General features: G+C 32.9%; 4 protein-coding genes across 4 annotated transcripts; 1 reads left to right on the top strand and 3 right to left on the bottom strand.

Annotated features, from left to right (window-relative positions):
* Window positions 1-4890: 4890 nt before the first annotated feature.
* Window positions 4891-5912, bottom strand: LOC112035720 (protein FAR-RED IMPAIRED RESPONSE 1-like). The gene is made up of 3 exons (XM_024068551.1): window positions 5813-5912; window positions 5345-5465; window positions 4891-5179 (listed from the first exon to the last, which is right to left on the bottom strand). The coding sequence occupies exons 1-3, from the start codon at window positions 5910-5912 to the stop codon at window positions 4891-4893; spliced, it is 510 nt and encodes a 169-aa protein (XP_023924319.1).
* A 1934-nt stretch (window positions 5913-7846) lies between these two features.
* Window positions 7847-9380, top strand: LOC112035718 (basic blue protein-like). The gene is made up of 2 exons (XM_024068550.1): window positions 7847-8021; window positions 9181-9380. The coding sequence occupies exons 1-2, from the start codon at window positions 7847-7849 to the stop codon at window positions 9378-9380; spliced, it is 375 nt and encodes a 124-aa protein (XP_023924318.1).
* Window positions 9381-10234: 854 nt separating this feature from the next.
* LOC112035717 (receptor-like serine/threonine-protein kinase SD1-8) lies at window positions 10235-11634 on the bottom strand. Its single transcript, XM_065782323.1, is given in 5 exon segments — window positions 10235-10825; window positions 10921-11071; window positions 11145-11184; window positions 11187-11378; window positions 11526-11634. Coding segments are annotated over 5 exon segments (747 nt in total). The 5' UTR covers window positions 11578-11634; the 3' UTR covers window positions 10235-10513.
* LOC136071263 (G-type lectin S-receptor-like serine/threonine-protein kinase At4g27290) lies at window positions 11624-15019 on the bottom strand. Its single transcript, XM_065782322.1, has 4 exons — window positions 13625-15019; window positions 12970-13110; window positions 11853-12009; window positions 11624-11736 (listed from the first exon to the last, which is right to left on the bottom strand). Exons 1-4 carry the CDS (start codon window positions 14901-14903, stop codon window positions 11703-11705), a joined length of 1611 nt encoding a protein of 536 aa, XP_065638394.1. The 5' UTR covers window positions 14904-15019; the 3' UTR covers window positions 11624-11702.
* Window positions 15020-15361: the final 342 nt, after the last annotated feature.

Here is a 15361-nt window from a genome sequence, read left to right on the forward strand (position 1 = left end):
GATTTCTATTGATTGTGTGATTTAATTTATAGCACTAACAATAATCCTTTTCTTAGTCAAAAGGGATACATTTTTTCTGGCATAGAAGCAAGTTCTGTTGAATTTAGCAAGATTGCAGTGGGGCCTCTTAATTGGGATTACTATAGTTATCCTTGTCTTCTTTTGATTCTTGATATCATATTTACTCTGTTTTAATATATAATAATAATAATATCATATTTGCTATTAAAAATTTTGGTTTTTATAGAAAATGTGACTGGCTGAAATCTCATAACTTGTGTTATGACATATTTTTGAAGTATCTTTCAACTGCATTCTTTCAATCTGTGTTATATAGATTAGGTAATTAGGTTGGCTGTAGGATATTGTTGTTATCTTACTCAGCCAATTGTTACAACTGTTTGAATTGATTGAATTATTTGAATTGGTTGTTATTGTTATCAGAAGTGTATGTAAATATAGCAAGGAATGAATAAGAGACAAGCAGAAAATTTCAATCAAATTCTTTCTCTCTCACACTTAAGAAATTAGTCATCTCAAATTAAATGCATATCATGAACATTGGGACTATATGATCTGCTATGTATTTCACTTTTAATTTTCATCCCTTAGCTGATTTCTTAATATGGAAGTTCCTAAGCTAAACCCTCAACAAACTTACATAATTACTAATGATAATGATCTTATGGCTTTACCCATGCTTGCTGTTAATTGGAAATTTTGATATATGTTTTTCCATGAAATCACTCTTTTGTTCTTTTGTCATGTTGAATGACATGATTATAGGTATGCTATTCTTCTTTTGATCCCTGAGAGCGAGAAAAGGTGGGTGCTGGAGGGATTAGTGAAGACCATTAAGCTGGCTTTGTTCATGATTTTTTTTTTTTTTGGAGAAATTGTTCATGAAATTTTAGATATAAAGAACATGACTCATATCTATTTTAGTTGGGATCATAATCAAGATGTAGCTCTTTCGGCTTTCTTGAAACACTGAAATCACACACACACACACACACACACACACACACACATATATATATATATATTGTGAAGCTAATTTAGCTAAGCTATAAAGCCTCTTTGTTTTAGGTTTTGTTCATTTGGTTGTGGATAAAAATTTCAATGAATTTTTGTTGTTTATAACAAGTGAATCTAGTGGCCCTACTACTAGCATAAATGGTTTTTTCCTTTTCTTATCACTAGATGGTATGAGAACCATAATTATTAGCTTGTCTTTGAGACGAAATTATTAGCTTTTATGCGCTCTGGTTGTGCCTTTTATATAAGTACTTTGTGATGACTGATTTGGAGTCACTGAAACAACTAAGGATTAGTTTCTTAAAGATTTATAAGATACTTCAAGCAATCCTAACATATTTATTGCTAACAAAATCAAAGGCCATAACCTGGAGAAACTAGCACCGTTATATATTACTTGTGCAGCAATTTTACATTCTTTAAAATAAGTAATATGAGGTTTGAATGCTGCCAGCCGCAACAAATTTACAGTAGATACTGCAGATGCTCCTCAATTGAGAATGGTCATGCTTCAATTTTTTTGTTGTATGACCGATCCTTCTAAAGCCAAAAGTTAATGCCAAAATCAACAAAGTTAATTGGCATATAGAGTTTTGGAAACAATGGTCTATGCAGAAAATTAGCAATGTTAACGCCAAAACATCCCCTAAGAACAGAGGAATAAAAACATTTATGACAATACATATGTAGCCACTCACTCCCAAATTTAGGAAAGCAGTTGATCAATTATCTCACAATTCACTTTTAATTGATGAGAAAGAAAATTCTATTGTCATCAAAACATAACTTAAAGCCCTATACACATTAGTAAATACAACAGAACTAGCACCAAACCTCATAAATTATATAAATCACACCCAAACATGACATGAAAGACAAACAAATTATTTTTTTGTTGCGATGAAGCAAGCACGTATATGTGATGAAGCATTAAAAGTATTAATCACTTGCATTCAAAAAATAAACAATAGTTTAGTACATGCCATTGCATTTAAAAATATTAATCACTTGTATATATAATTAATGGCTAACTAGATGTTACTCAAACATGCACTTGTACAATCTAACATGTTTAACATGTTTGAGTAGCTTCTTTAGTTACAAAAAATTATCAAAAAATTTGCTGCATGTGCAATCAATTATCTAAGTTGTTAGATACGTTGTTCAAAAAACTATGCAAAAAAAAAAAAAACTGTCAATTGTGCAATATTAGCCGTGTCCACTATGCAATATACTTTTAAACAACTTGCCAAAAAATGTTGTCCAAGCCATTTCCACTGTGCAATATTAGCCATGTCCACTATGCAATATACTCTCAGACAAACTGTCAAAAAATGTTGTCCTTCATACTACAAAATCAATATTAGCCTGAAAGATGTCAACAAAATCAAGTTACATTTTTTTTGTTGGATACAAAATAGAATTTCTCCTCTAGCCTAATCTAAGTTTATATGTGTGTGAAGCTCCCTCTTGAAGACTTAAATCCCAGCCTTTTCCCCCCACACCCCACAAGCATTGATATTTGTGGAGTGACCACCACACCAAGGGTGCACAGTAAATCAAGTTACATTTTGAACTTAAACAAACATGAGAAAATTTCACTATAATTGAGCTTACCATTTATTACTTTTTTACATACCAAAAAAGTTTTAAGTTTGCAGGCAAGCATTTGTATTTTCAACACATGAAGTTAGTGCATAATTGAACCTAACTTCATTTCCATGTGTATATATATAAATAAATAAATTTATTTGATAAATATGTAAGAAAAAATTTATTTTTTACTTAACCAATATTCACAAGATTTGATACTTGAGACGACAATGGAGTGAAGGTGGTAGTAATGAATGCTGCCAATGTAATCACAATGATTATAAGAGTAAAAATCTAAGAAATATTCTAGCTACTTATGACTACAAAACATAAAAATTATAAACAAGTAAGTTTATTCAAAATTTCATGTATGAAAACATTTACATGTTACCTGACAGACATTCGCATCATTTGATACTTGAGACAATGATGGAGTTAATGGTGTCCATGTAATCACAATGATTATAAGAGAGACAATATACATAATAATCTAATTACTTATAAATTATAATTGCAAAACTAGTAAAAAGGTAAGTTTATTCAAAATATGACAACGTTTACATTTTACCTGACCAACATCTGCATAATTTGATACTTGAGGCAATAATGGAGTTAATGGTGCTTAAGTAATCATAATGATTATAAAAGAGAGTTTAAGAAATCATCTAATTACTTGTAAGTGCAAAACATGTTAACAAGTAAGTTTACCCTTAAGAATGACATGAAACTAGTTTGGCAACTATGAATTGGTCCCAATTCAGAGGTCATCATTGGTGTGGAAAGGCTAACAGGATAAGTCTGCTATATCAAAAAAATGAAAACCTTATTAATAAATTCACAAATGAAAAGGCAAGTGTAGTACAACTTCCAACTGCACAAATTATCTATAAGTTATTCTACTACGAATTAAAAAATTAAATAAATAAATAAACTCTTGCTTGATGTAAATAATGTTCTCCATGTGAGCCATAATTATTATATTGTATGTTAGAAGCAAAACCAAGTTCCTATGAAAGACATAAATATTATTATTAGCCAAAAGAATATAAAAGTTTTACAAACAATAGAAACTTAGTAGAGGATAAAAATAAATAAATAATATTTGCTTTGGAAAATTGTTGACTAATCTCTTTGATTCAGCTCTACCCTTCTTCTTTTTTGCTTCTCAACCCAACTTTTATTTTGTTTTCCACCCTTGCGACCTTCTTTTTTCTTAAGACATTTAACCCTTTCAACCAAATTTTCCAAATGTTGTTAGGATCAAGATTTGCATTACCACTACACAATTGCATTTGATGGGGGCAATTGATGACCAGCCACATTTTTTGTTGCAATATCTTCAACCTTTTTTTTATATATTCCTCTATCATCTTCTCTATTAAAGAAAATGCCTCTTCATTGTCTGCTACTTGAGAAGCTAACCGAACCAATTTGGGACATAATCTTCTATACTGCTGTGTAGCAGTCAAGTTGACATTCTCTTCCACATTTATTCTCCTATTGTCCAAGATACATCCACTTTTTGCCTCTCTTGTCCATCTTTTCAAAATGTACATATCAGGAATTGTTTTTATATCAAGGGAATCAAAGACTTTTAGAACATGGCAACATAAAATCCCAACTATTTCAAACTTTCTACAACTACATGAAAATGTCTTATCTGCAATGTCATAAGATACTATGTACTTGCTAAACTCAATAGTGTATGTATGCACTAACAAGTTCTCTTACCAATTTTTTATCCTTACTGCTGATGCCAAGTTATACTAATTACAAAGCATTCGAAATATTGTAGATGTGTACACTTATACTGCTTTCTTCAACAAGGGAGAATTTTTCAAGCCCAACTGAAGAAATTTTTGCCTAGCATTAAATTCAGCTTGTAACTCTTTTTCTCATTTTTGCTCAATCACCCGATCAAAATAAGCAAACAATTATGCCACATCCAAATCAAATTTCAAGTAATATTTCAAATCTCTATTCAAACTTTCACTAAGTTGGATACTTTGCACTCCCAATGTAAATTCATTCTTCATGTAACACTTTGCCCATTTTCCTTTCAATTTGTAGATACTTTCCAACCAACTATGATCGTGAATAGCATAAGTGTCAATCATGTCCTCCCATGTTTTTTCAAACTTAATTTCATCATTAAACTCAAACATACAAGTTTTAACTACTTGAAGAAAAGAAGAACCATCTTTTATCAAATTTCCCCAAATGTTTTATCCCATTTTGCATTATGTGCCAAGTACATAATCAATGGTAAGTGTTAGGCATTACCTCATTCAATGTCTTTGCCATTGCAGGATCTTGATCTGTAAAAATTGCTTTAGGTTTTTTACCTGCATGTGCAACTAGAAAGCTTTCAAAAAGCAACTTAAATGAATCCACCATTTCGTCATATAAAAGAGCAGCCCCAAAAACCATTAACCCTCTATGGCGATTGAAACCGGTAAACACCCCTAATGGTCTTAACTCTTTATTAGTACCATATGTAGTGTCAAATGCCACCACATCACCAAAATTATCATTATCAATAATCATTCTAGCATCAAGCCAAAAAAAATTTATAATCTGCTCAACATTATCTAATTGTACTACATATTAAAAGGCTGGATTTGTAGTCAGTTGTTCTTGAAAGTATCCTAATAAGCATGCAGCTTGACCATATATCAAATTTTTTTGTCGTCTTGTTCTAAGATAATTATGCCGATCAAGCTCAATGAATCCAAAATCAGCTCTCCCACCAGCCTCTCTACTCATTAACTCATGCGATGCTTTTGGCTTGATTCCAGAAGAGCATGCTAACTCAATCAATTCTGCATGAACTTCTGAGATTCTCCATTGACATCTTATCATATAAATTGTTTTTGATAGATGAAGAGTGTGATTATGTTCTTCAATAAAATCAGTCACTTTATACTTTCTAGTTTCTTACACTAATGAAACATATAGTTTTACAGGACAATTAGTCCTTGTATCATCTCGGTTACGAGTGCGAATCATATCTTCTTTTTCTGGACCACGAATGCCCTACTTTGCACATACAAATCCCCTTGATGTTATCTTTCCATCCTTCTACTTTTTTTTATGTAATGTTTTCTAACATCAAAGCTCATTTGCCTTCCATATCTTAGCCAAAATTCTCATGCATCTTTTAATGTATCGAATTCCTTACCAACTTTAGGACTCAAATCTTCATTGACATCCATGACTCTAGGACTCAAATCTTCATTAACATCCATGAATCTAGGACTCAAATCTTCATTGGCATCCATGTTTTGAGAGAATTCTCTCGCCACACTATGCAATGAATTAAAGAATACTCCTGTAATTAACAGACAAATGTACAAAATATCAACTATTATAAATATAGAAGAATGAATGTTTTTCATTAAAAATAAAAGCTGAAAATTTGTGTACCAATATTGTGCTTATCATATATAAGAATTACAACAAACCAATATATGATCATGAGAGATGATGACCCAATTGATAAAGGGTAGTTTCAAGCTAAATTTTTATAAGAAACTGTTAAAGTGTATCATACCTATACAAAGACAAACTTTCAATTATCAAAATTTTATCTCTAAAAAAAATTATGAAAATTTTCTATCCCTATGACAATAAATTTTTATCACTAAATTCTGACTGCAAACTTTAAAGGCAAAAATTAAAACACTACAGTTTAAATACAATGAGAACCTAAAAGCATAGAATTCAAGCAATGTAATAGTAAAATAGGGATTTTATACATCTGGGTTTTATCCATACGAACTTTAGCAAGCCAATTTATTGATTGAATCATCTTCTTTGGTTTATTCCTTATTGTCCATTTTGTTCTTGTAAGACGTTTCCTATCATTTTATGAAATCACTTTTTTATGAATATTATTCTGTATAAGGAACTTGAAACAACCCGAAGAATCCAATGCAAACAAGAATGAACATTTATGTCTCTCTTTTCTTTTGTTGTGAACTTGTGATGGCTAAGTATTATACTATTATTAAAATAAAATTAATTAGACAGAACCTGATAGGTTAAAGATTTTTATGGAGGAAGTGAAAGAAAAGGTCAGGGCTGTAGAAATGCAGAGGTGCAATAGCCTCATAAGGCGATTGGAAATAAAAATCAAAATTTCAAGAGCTTGGTTTCAATAACTCCAACTATCTTGACCCTGACCCAACTCTCCTTTTACCCCAAAAATAAATTTTTTTTTTTTTTTATTCTATGTATACAAAAGAGAGAATTCACCTCCTTGAGTCAGTTGATGTAGGAAGCAACTAATCCAAGATGGACCTGCAGTGACTATCACAAAGGGGATTTTGGGGATTTTCTGATGATACAATGGCCAAGTACCGTCGGAACCACCGATCCAGACAGTGGCTTCGTTGCTTTAAAGAGACCTTCACTCCATGAGAGTTGGGACTTGGGACAGCTTCACACACGAGAAAAAGGGAGTGAGAGTGTTTCAGGGTTTGGTTTCAAATGCTAAGTTTTAGTGTTTTGGTATGAGCTGGGGCTGCTGTGACAATGGATTGATAGAGAGGCAGAGAATTGGTTGAAGGAGGGGTAGAGAGCAACAGTTGCATAGGGGAGAGAGAAAAAAAATTTTGATTTTATGAAAGTTTACTTAGACTTACCAAAAACAATGGGTGGGCTGTGAAATTTTTTAAGGATAAAACAGCCTTTTTGTTATTTGGTGAGGTGTCAAAGATTTAAACCATTAGATTAAATCTATGATTGAGAATTTAGGTATTGCACGGGATATGAATCCATATATATATATATATATATAATAACATATACCTTTATAACTTTATAAATTTGTAAGGAAACTTTGTGAGCTAATTATGTCAATCTAGCGCATTTATAGAAAATAATTCGAATGACATAAATACTTTCCATTCTAAGTGAAAGTATAATGGATTTGACTTCAGAAATAATGAATAACTCTAGTAATAATACTATCCATAAAAGTGAAAATCAAACTCATGTTATAATGAAAAACCAAATATTTAGCAACTATATGAGCCCAAATAAGATAACCCATTATCTCTCAAAATAAATAAACCAAATATCTATATATTATTTCCATGTTCGGTGACCGTGAGGACTCTACATATAATAATCTTCATGTTCTTGTTAGGTCAAGTGATCAGCCACACAAGTTTATTGGCTTTCATCTTCCCAATATTGTTGCTCTGCTCTAATGGCCCAGGGAAGATTTAGTTTGATTTTTGCCACAGCTCTGTTATTGGGTTTGTTCTTTCAGTGTGAGAACGTTTGGGCAAAAACCTATTTCGTTGGATATGATCCTACTGGTTGGACCTTCAACATGGAAGATTGGCCCACTGGACAAAACTTCAAACCTAATGACACACTCGGTAAGTATGAACCATCATTTTTTTTTCTTTTTTCTTTTTTTTTTTATTTAAGGAAAATTAATTGGTACATAGTTGTATTTATAATCATATTTTAGATTAGATAATAAAAATTATGTCCTACACATTGTGGTTGAACTAAATGACTTAGTGTAATCCTTACTTATATTGTATTTGCTTTCACTATGTGGCTCACAAATTATTAGTCAATAGCCTCAGTACTGATTATTGTTGACACTCTATTACGAAAGTTTTAACAAATTTAAAATATTATTTCAATTAAAATTTTTCTATTCATTTTTAACTTATTATGACATCCCAATCTAGTAACATATAATATTAAATTAGTCCTATAATTTTTGTTCAAGTTGATTTTGTCTCTAAGTGCTCGTTTGTTTGCACTTTAAGATGACAAAAAGCACTTTTTACTTCAAAGTTCAAAATGCTAGGTGTTTGGTGGGTATTAAAAAGTTGCTTTAGCAAGAAAATTGTTTTTTCAAAAAGTGCAAGACCCCCAAAAAGTCAAAAGACCTTCAACCAGCTTTTGCAAAAAAACTACTTCAACTTTTAGGAATTGTTGTTCAATTACCAAATTGCTCACTTTTTTTTTATTAAAAACCCAACTTTATCCTTTGAAACCCCTTCAAACTATCATGCCAAAACAGATAATACCATATTCAATGAGACAAAAACATTATTAAAATAGTGATATTGATATTATTAAAAATAGATAACATTATTAAAGTAAGATAAATAACATACTTGGTTCAAAATTTTTAGAATAACAAATAATTAATGCTATAAAAAACTAACATTATTAAAATAATACCAATAATAGTAATAGAAATAACAAATAATTATGACAATTATATATTTATTATTATTATTATTATTATTATTATTATTAAGTAGCTTTTTTTTTTTTTTGAGTAAGTATTATGAAGTAATTGATTTAAAAATGAAATAAATTTCTTTATATATACATTGTTCTTTTTGGTAATTTATTACTCAAACTACCACTTTTAAGTGTTATCTAAACACTCAAATTTTTCAAAAAGCATTTTTAACAAATTTTACCAAATACTTAACTTTTTCAAAAATTTCAATTTTATACCGCACTTTTTGAAAGGTTAGAAATTTTGTCCTTATTTCTATGTTACAGTGTTTTCATACAATCGAGGAGAGCACAATGTGATCGTTGTAGACAGACAAGGTCACGATACATGCAAAGCACCAGAAAATGCTTACGTACAAAGTAGTGGATTCGATTACATAATCCTTAACAAGGGAGAAAACTATGTCATTTGCAATTTTACTGGACATTGCGAGGCCAAAATGAAGATGGCAATTAATGTCTTGTAATCTAAGGAAAAAAAAAGATCTTTGAATTGCCTCTTTTTTTTTTTTTTTTTTTTTTTTTGTCAACAAGAGTAATCAATAAAAGTAATAAATGCTATGTTTTGAATATGTGAATTTGTGTGTGTGTGTGTTTTTTTTTTTTTTTTTTGTTCATCTTCTGTTCAGTGGCCACTGGACCTGTCAGGATACGGACACGTGTCCGCAATCCAACGTGTCCAGTGGCATTGGCCACTGGACAGAGGCTAGATTTTTTTTTTTTTTTTTTTTTTTTTCAATAAGTGGTAGTTTATATGATCCACAAATCATTATTTTATTTTTTGGGTTTGACGGTGTGGTGTTTAGGTGAAGAAGGCCTTGACTGTTGAATATATTGGGAGTTTCTATGTAGAGTGAACTGGGCTTTAAGGATCTGAAGGGTTTGAGTCTCAATTGAAGTTAAGTCTTAGTTGAGCTTGTGTGGTGTATTGGGTGAGTTTAATTGGGCTCATATTTTAACCAAAAAATTTCTTGACCGGGTTAATTTTAGTTGGATTTGAGAGGGGACTTTTGATTTTAACGCTGGGCTTAAGAAGAAAAGTGTTATTGGGGTAATTTTTAAAATTGGGCTGAGGGTGTTGACCATTTCAGATTGGGCCCTAATACTGAAAAAAAAAGGGAAAATTAAATACAATATTGTTGGGGAAAAAGTTCTCTCAATATATCATGATTCATTTGTATAGTAGAGGCACAAAAGAAGAAATATTAATAAGCTCTTCGCTTGTGGGGATGAATGAAGAAAACATTGAAAATCAAAAGAAAGATACAAAAATTGTGGAAGAAAAAGTAGAGGATCCTAAGGTGGGATATCAAGTCAGCAATTCATTGAGAGTATTTAATAATTTTTCATTCTAATGACCAGTCAACAAGGACCCAAATTCAAAACTTTATGAGATGTGACACACAACTTCCCTACCTTTGAGTGTTCTACATGTTGATTGTCATGTCATAACCAATCTTTAAACTTACGACGTTTTTAGTTTTGCTACTTTATGGAGAACTATACAACATAAAATGTGCAAAACATTTGTGAGGATTTGAGACCAACACAATTCTTCTATCATGTAAATCTATAAACATTTGTAACCAAAACACCTCTTCTATCTTGCATCTAAAATAGTGACGGTAACCTCATTAGCAGTATAAGGATTTTTTCCACTAGATGATGATGTATCAATTCCCATAGAAGAAGCTTCAGTGACAAAACCAGGTTCCTTGGGTTGGGGCACCATTGCATTCTCAGTTGACAACATCAATAACACAGAAGACATAGTTGGTCTGTCTTCCACGCGTTGTTGTACGCACAAAAGACCCACTTGGATACATCTTATCACTTCATTCTCAGAATATGATTCATCAATAAGTGCATCTATGAGTTCCAATGGCTTCCCTTCATTCCATAACTTCCATGCCTGAAACAATTTCAATCATGTTTCGAAATTTGTCAGAATTGAAGATTGAAGTTCACATCATTAGAAATTCAATCTTAATTAGTTCTTATTCTTACATGTCCTAGCAGGTTGAGATCATGGTTGGGATGATAAAATCCCCAGTTTTTCTTTCCATGTATTATCTCCAATAATAACACACCAAAGCTAAAGACATCTGATTTCACTGAAAAGTGCCCGCTCATTGCATATTCTGGAGACATATATCCACTGCATGCCAAAACAAGAATTTCAGCATTTGTAAACAGGAAACGCAATTTCAAAACATTCTTAGAAAACTCACTATGTTCCCATTACTCTCTTGGTTGTTTGTTCTGTCTGTTCTGCTCAAAAATTCTTGCTATGCCGAAGTCTGAGATTTTGGGGTTCATCTCATTGTCTAGTAAGATGTTACTTGCTTTAAGATCCCTATGGATGATTCTTAACCTAGAGTCTTGATGAAGATATAGAAGTCCTCGTGCTATTCCCATAACGATGTCAAAGCGCATCTTCCAAGTCAACTTCTTTCTAGTCTCATCTAGAAAATCATATAATCAACAATGTTAATTCTCTTTTTCTTTATCAAAATATGATCTTTATCTTTTAGCACTATGCAAATGAAGCAAGCACACAATTAAGAATGATGAAACAAATCAAGTGTTAATCAAGCGTTAAAGGGTCAAACCAAAGAGAAAGTTGTCCAAGCTTTTGTTTGGAAGATACTCGTAGATTAGCATTCTTTCTTCTCTTTGAATGCAGCATCCCAAGAGCTTAACAAGATTACGGTGTTGAAGTTTTGCAATCACTATAACTTCATTCTTAAACTCTTTGATGCCTTGTCCAGAATTCTGAGAAAGCCTCTTCACTGCAATTTCTTGTCCAGTTGGCAATACACCCTATGAGAATGCCATATCGAAAATCAGTAATTCTATCATAAGCAAGGAAACATAAAGCCTTATGTTCCCCAATTTGATATCTTGTACTTAAGGTTTCTTCTCTCATGGAAAATTACCTTGTAGACAGGACCAAAGCCACCCTGTCCAATCTTATTTTTAAAGGAGAATTTGTCAGTAGCAGCAGAAACAGTCTCCAGATCAAAAAGCGGTAGCTCAAGGTCTTCCTCCTGAGTTTCTTCTGTGAAATCTCTATGGAACTGTTTAAGCTTTCAGCTGCAACATACAAATTGATCAGCAAAAGAAAAGGATAAATTGATTGTACTTATTTTGGCAATCACAAGCACCGCCACTATAAATACAATGGCAGTATTTGGAAAGAATTTGTAAATGAATTTATATACTGCAACTCAATCAATCAAAATTGATAAATACATAAGTAAACTTAAAAATATATGCCAATTCAATTATTCATACAGCTCCCTAGAATTTCAATAAATTGCTCTAGCCATGAGATTTACAGCAGCGGAGAAATTTATACAACTAGCTTTCCACAAAACAAGCATCAGTGGAGCAAGCAAGCATAGTCCTTTAAATAAAATGTTTTGCATTCCCTTCAATAGAGAGCAGTGAAGCATCAAATATAAATTTATATACAGGGGAACAATGACAAATCAGGTTATTAAGAAGAAATTATTAAGCTAAGCTCCGAATTGGGGCAAGACACAAGCCAACACAGGCACTTAACACATACTGTTATTTTTCAACCCTTGTCTCACTAATTTGTCACTTATGCATATATGAAAAAGAACAACCATGTTTAGTAGTTTAACAGTTAAGGAAACCTAATTATGAACACAGAGCAGTTAATAACTCTGCCTTATTGAAAAATATCCATTCTTTTAGAAACTATTCCCCTTAGAAAAATCATTCTATAGTCAAAGTGACATACTGCAATTTTGTTACACCCAAATGAAATTATGAAAGCTACTGAAATTTTTATTAATAATGAGATGGCATATCCCACTTAGATGCCCCTCTGTCAACCAAAGATTCCTATTATGCTAATGTAAACTGTAATGTGTTAAGATACGGGCAAAATTAAGCAAATAAGAGCTTCAATCAATATATTAACATCTTAACCTTAAATATTAATTAAGGTCCAAATATTTGAGCTATTTCATCAAACAATTTTATAAGAATAACAATACTAAGGCACTTTATGAGCTGTTTTACCTCTTCTCCATCTCCTTGCCCTTCTCATTCGACAAGTGTACCAGCCAATGATACCAACTAGAAGTATCCCAGTAACTGAACATATGATGCTAGTGACAATCACCTTCACTTGTCTATCCCTCTTAGCATCTGCAATTGCCTCTGAACACCAAAGAAGTTGACAGAGTGAATCATTTTTTCTAAAAATGATAACCCCATTGTGAGTAACATAGAAGTTGCTTTAAGTTTTAATCCACTTGGGTCATCAGTGCTCAAAAGATAACATAGCAGACTAGAAAATTCAGGCAAATTAAATATTAACGAGCCACAGATTATAAGATCTGGCTATGCCAGCAAAGGCCCCTCATCCATTTAGTCCAAGGGACTTATGCTTCCCCATGACACTATTTAGTTTACTTCATGGAAACGAAAAAGCTGCTTTACAATGAACTTTCAGATGTCAAATTACAGCAAGATAACTAAACTTATGCAAAAAGCTAGCTAAATTTACTTATCTTCTGAAGAATAAATTTCTACTAGCCATGAAGTCCATGTTCTGCCATAAAAATTATGATTATTATGTTATCCTAAAACCTGCACTCTGGAGGCTGAGCTGTGTGCGTGTGTATGTGAATTATTCAACTATCGCAATAAATCATTAATGAACATTACTTACCGAGTTCCTCTTTTGCCATTCTTATATAAAGATCGTCCCCACCTCCTGAAAAATCTCTCATATCAAGCAAATCATCAAACCACAACACACAGTCTCCTCCATTTCCATGGATATCTATCATAGTAAAAGCCATACATGAACAATTCCCCAAACACACAGACTTACATTCCTCAAGGCTCAAATTCCTACTTGCCGCCAAATGCGAATTATCAGGCAACTTCATTCCTCCATACTTGACAAAGCCATCTCCGTTCCCACAATCCAATTCCCACTTCCTCACACACCCACCTGACCAATCAACCCGTGCCCAATCCACAGGTGACTTAGGCCTAAAACCATTCAAACACTCACATTTTGGACCATCATAGCAATTGCCATAAGGCCCACAAACCATATAGCTATCACAACTGTCCCTCTGAAGTGTAACCATTATAGCCCACTCATTGCTATTCTTACTCCATTGTAGGTACTGAATCAAACCATCTTGGGTCACCACAAACCTTGACAACAATGATTGGTCTACGATTTTGAATGTATAATAAACCTCCTCAATGCTTGAATTGAACATAGGAATGAACACAGGATTGGACCTCAGTGCAGCACTGCCACTGAACCTGACTCCATCCCATGGACCCCACCTATTCCTCTTCTGTGTCCCTTTCCTCAACACCAACTGAGGTGTCTCAGGTGGGTCCAAACTAAAACTGAACTCCCCAACAGAGGGATCATTAGCAGATGACCATGATCTCATGTACATGTGAAGACCATTTTTAAGGTTCCAACCGAGCTTCATGTCTGGCAACAAAGTGTCAGTTATGTAATCAAAACTTTGCCAAATATACCCTTCTGAATCACCACTATTTTCCTCTCTAAAAACTAGATTGCCATTATCCAATAGCTGCAAAATGGGACTTTTTAGTACCACGGTGGCATTGAGAGACCAAATAGTAAGTGAATTATTAGCCAAAAGTGAGAACCCATTTGAGCCCATTGACAGTGACCCTGAAAGCCCTCTGATTGAGTTGTTTCTATTGGCGATCCAGACCACAGTAAGAGGGATATTCTTGTATAGAATGCCCAAATACCTGTTGCTTGAACTTGAACTGCCTGGGCTAAAGAACCCAAGCTCAAATCGTTGCCCAGATGACACCAAAGTTTGGCCATCTTTAAGCACCTGGTTTGGTCTCAAGGTGTCTGAAACCACCGTTGCTGCAGTGGAAGTTTGTGATGCTGAAGATAACCACAAGTAACAAAATGTGAGAAAAAAAGAAAACGCCATTTTTGTTTAAGTTAAAATGGAGGAGTACTTGTTAACAATCATATTAAAATCATAGAGTGTATCATTTGGCTTCTGGGTTCAGCTTTTTACGCTGGAAAAGTCAAAATAGATGGAAACCAGATGCAAAATTAGGCTTAATAACTTCTCTGAAAGTCAAACACGATCTTTAAGGTATTTGTCACTTGTCACTTGTGAGAATCGCCGTGAATCCAGTCATACGGGTGAGTGGGATTTATTTTCAAAATAACATTTATTTTTAAATAATTTTGTTAGTTAGTATCGTTTTTAAACTATTTAAGAAATTAACGTCTCGAGCTTTTTAGACTCGAGTTTATTGTAACAAATTGAAATTGTAGCTATTGATTTTCAGTGGAACTTGACTACTCGAGTTCTTGGTCTACACCAAGGACATATCCAAGATTTCAAGCTGGGGGGGGGGGGGGGGGGGGGGGAGAGAG

Source organism: Quercus suber, unplaced genomic scaffold (genome assembly GCF_002906115.3).
Source record: "Quercus suber isolate HL8 unplaced genomic scaffold, Cork oak 2.0 scaffold_297, whole genome shotgun sequence".
Classification (NCBI taxonomy): domain Eukaryota; kingdom Viridiplantae; phylum Streptophyta; class Magnoliopsida; order Fagales; family Fagaceae; genus Quercus; species Quercus suber.

Bases quoted from the DNA above. Each gene is read 5' to 3' on its own strand.
- LOC112035720 (XM_024068551.1), bottom strand. From the start codon at position 5,912: ATGGATGCCAATGAAGATTTGAGTCCTAGATTCATGGATGTTAATGAA. The intron at 5,466-5,812 runs GTAAGGAATTCG...GGAGAATCTCAG, and splicing joins AGATTTGAGTCCTAAAGTTG to AAGTTCATGCAGAATTGATT. The intron at 5,180-5,344 runs GCATAATTATCT...GCTTGATGCTAG, and splicing joins GGATTCATTGAGCTTGATCG to AATGATTATTGATAATGATA.
- LOC112035718 (XM_024068550.1), top strand. From the start codon at position 7,847: ATGGCCCAGGGAAGATTTAGTTTGATTTTTGCCACAGCTCTGTTATTG. The intron at 8,022-9,180 runs GTAAGTATGAAC...TCTATGTTACAG, and splicing joins CAAACCTAATGACACACTCG to TGTTTTCATACAATCGAGGA.
- LOC136071263 (XM_065782322.1), bottom strand. From the start codon at position 14,903: ATGGCGTTTTCTTTTTTTCTCACATTTTGTTACTTGTGGTTATCTTCA. The intron at 13,111-13,624 runs GTAAGTAATGTT...TTTGGTGTTCAG, and splicing joins AATGGCAAAAGAGGAACTCG to AGGCAATTGCAGATGCTAAG. The intron at 11,737-11,852 runs GTAATTTTCCAT...GCATTCTCATAG, and splicing joins GCTTTGGTCCTGTCTACAAG to GGTGTATTGCCAACTGGACA.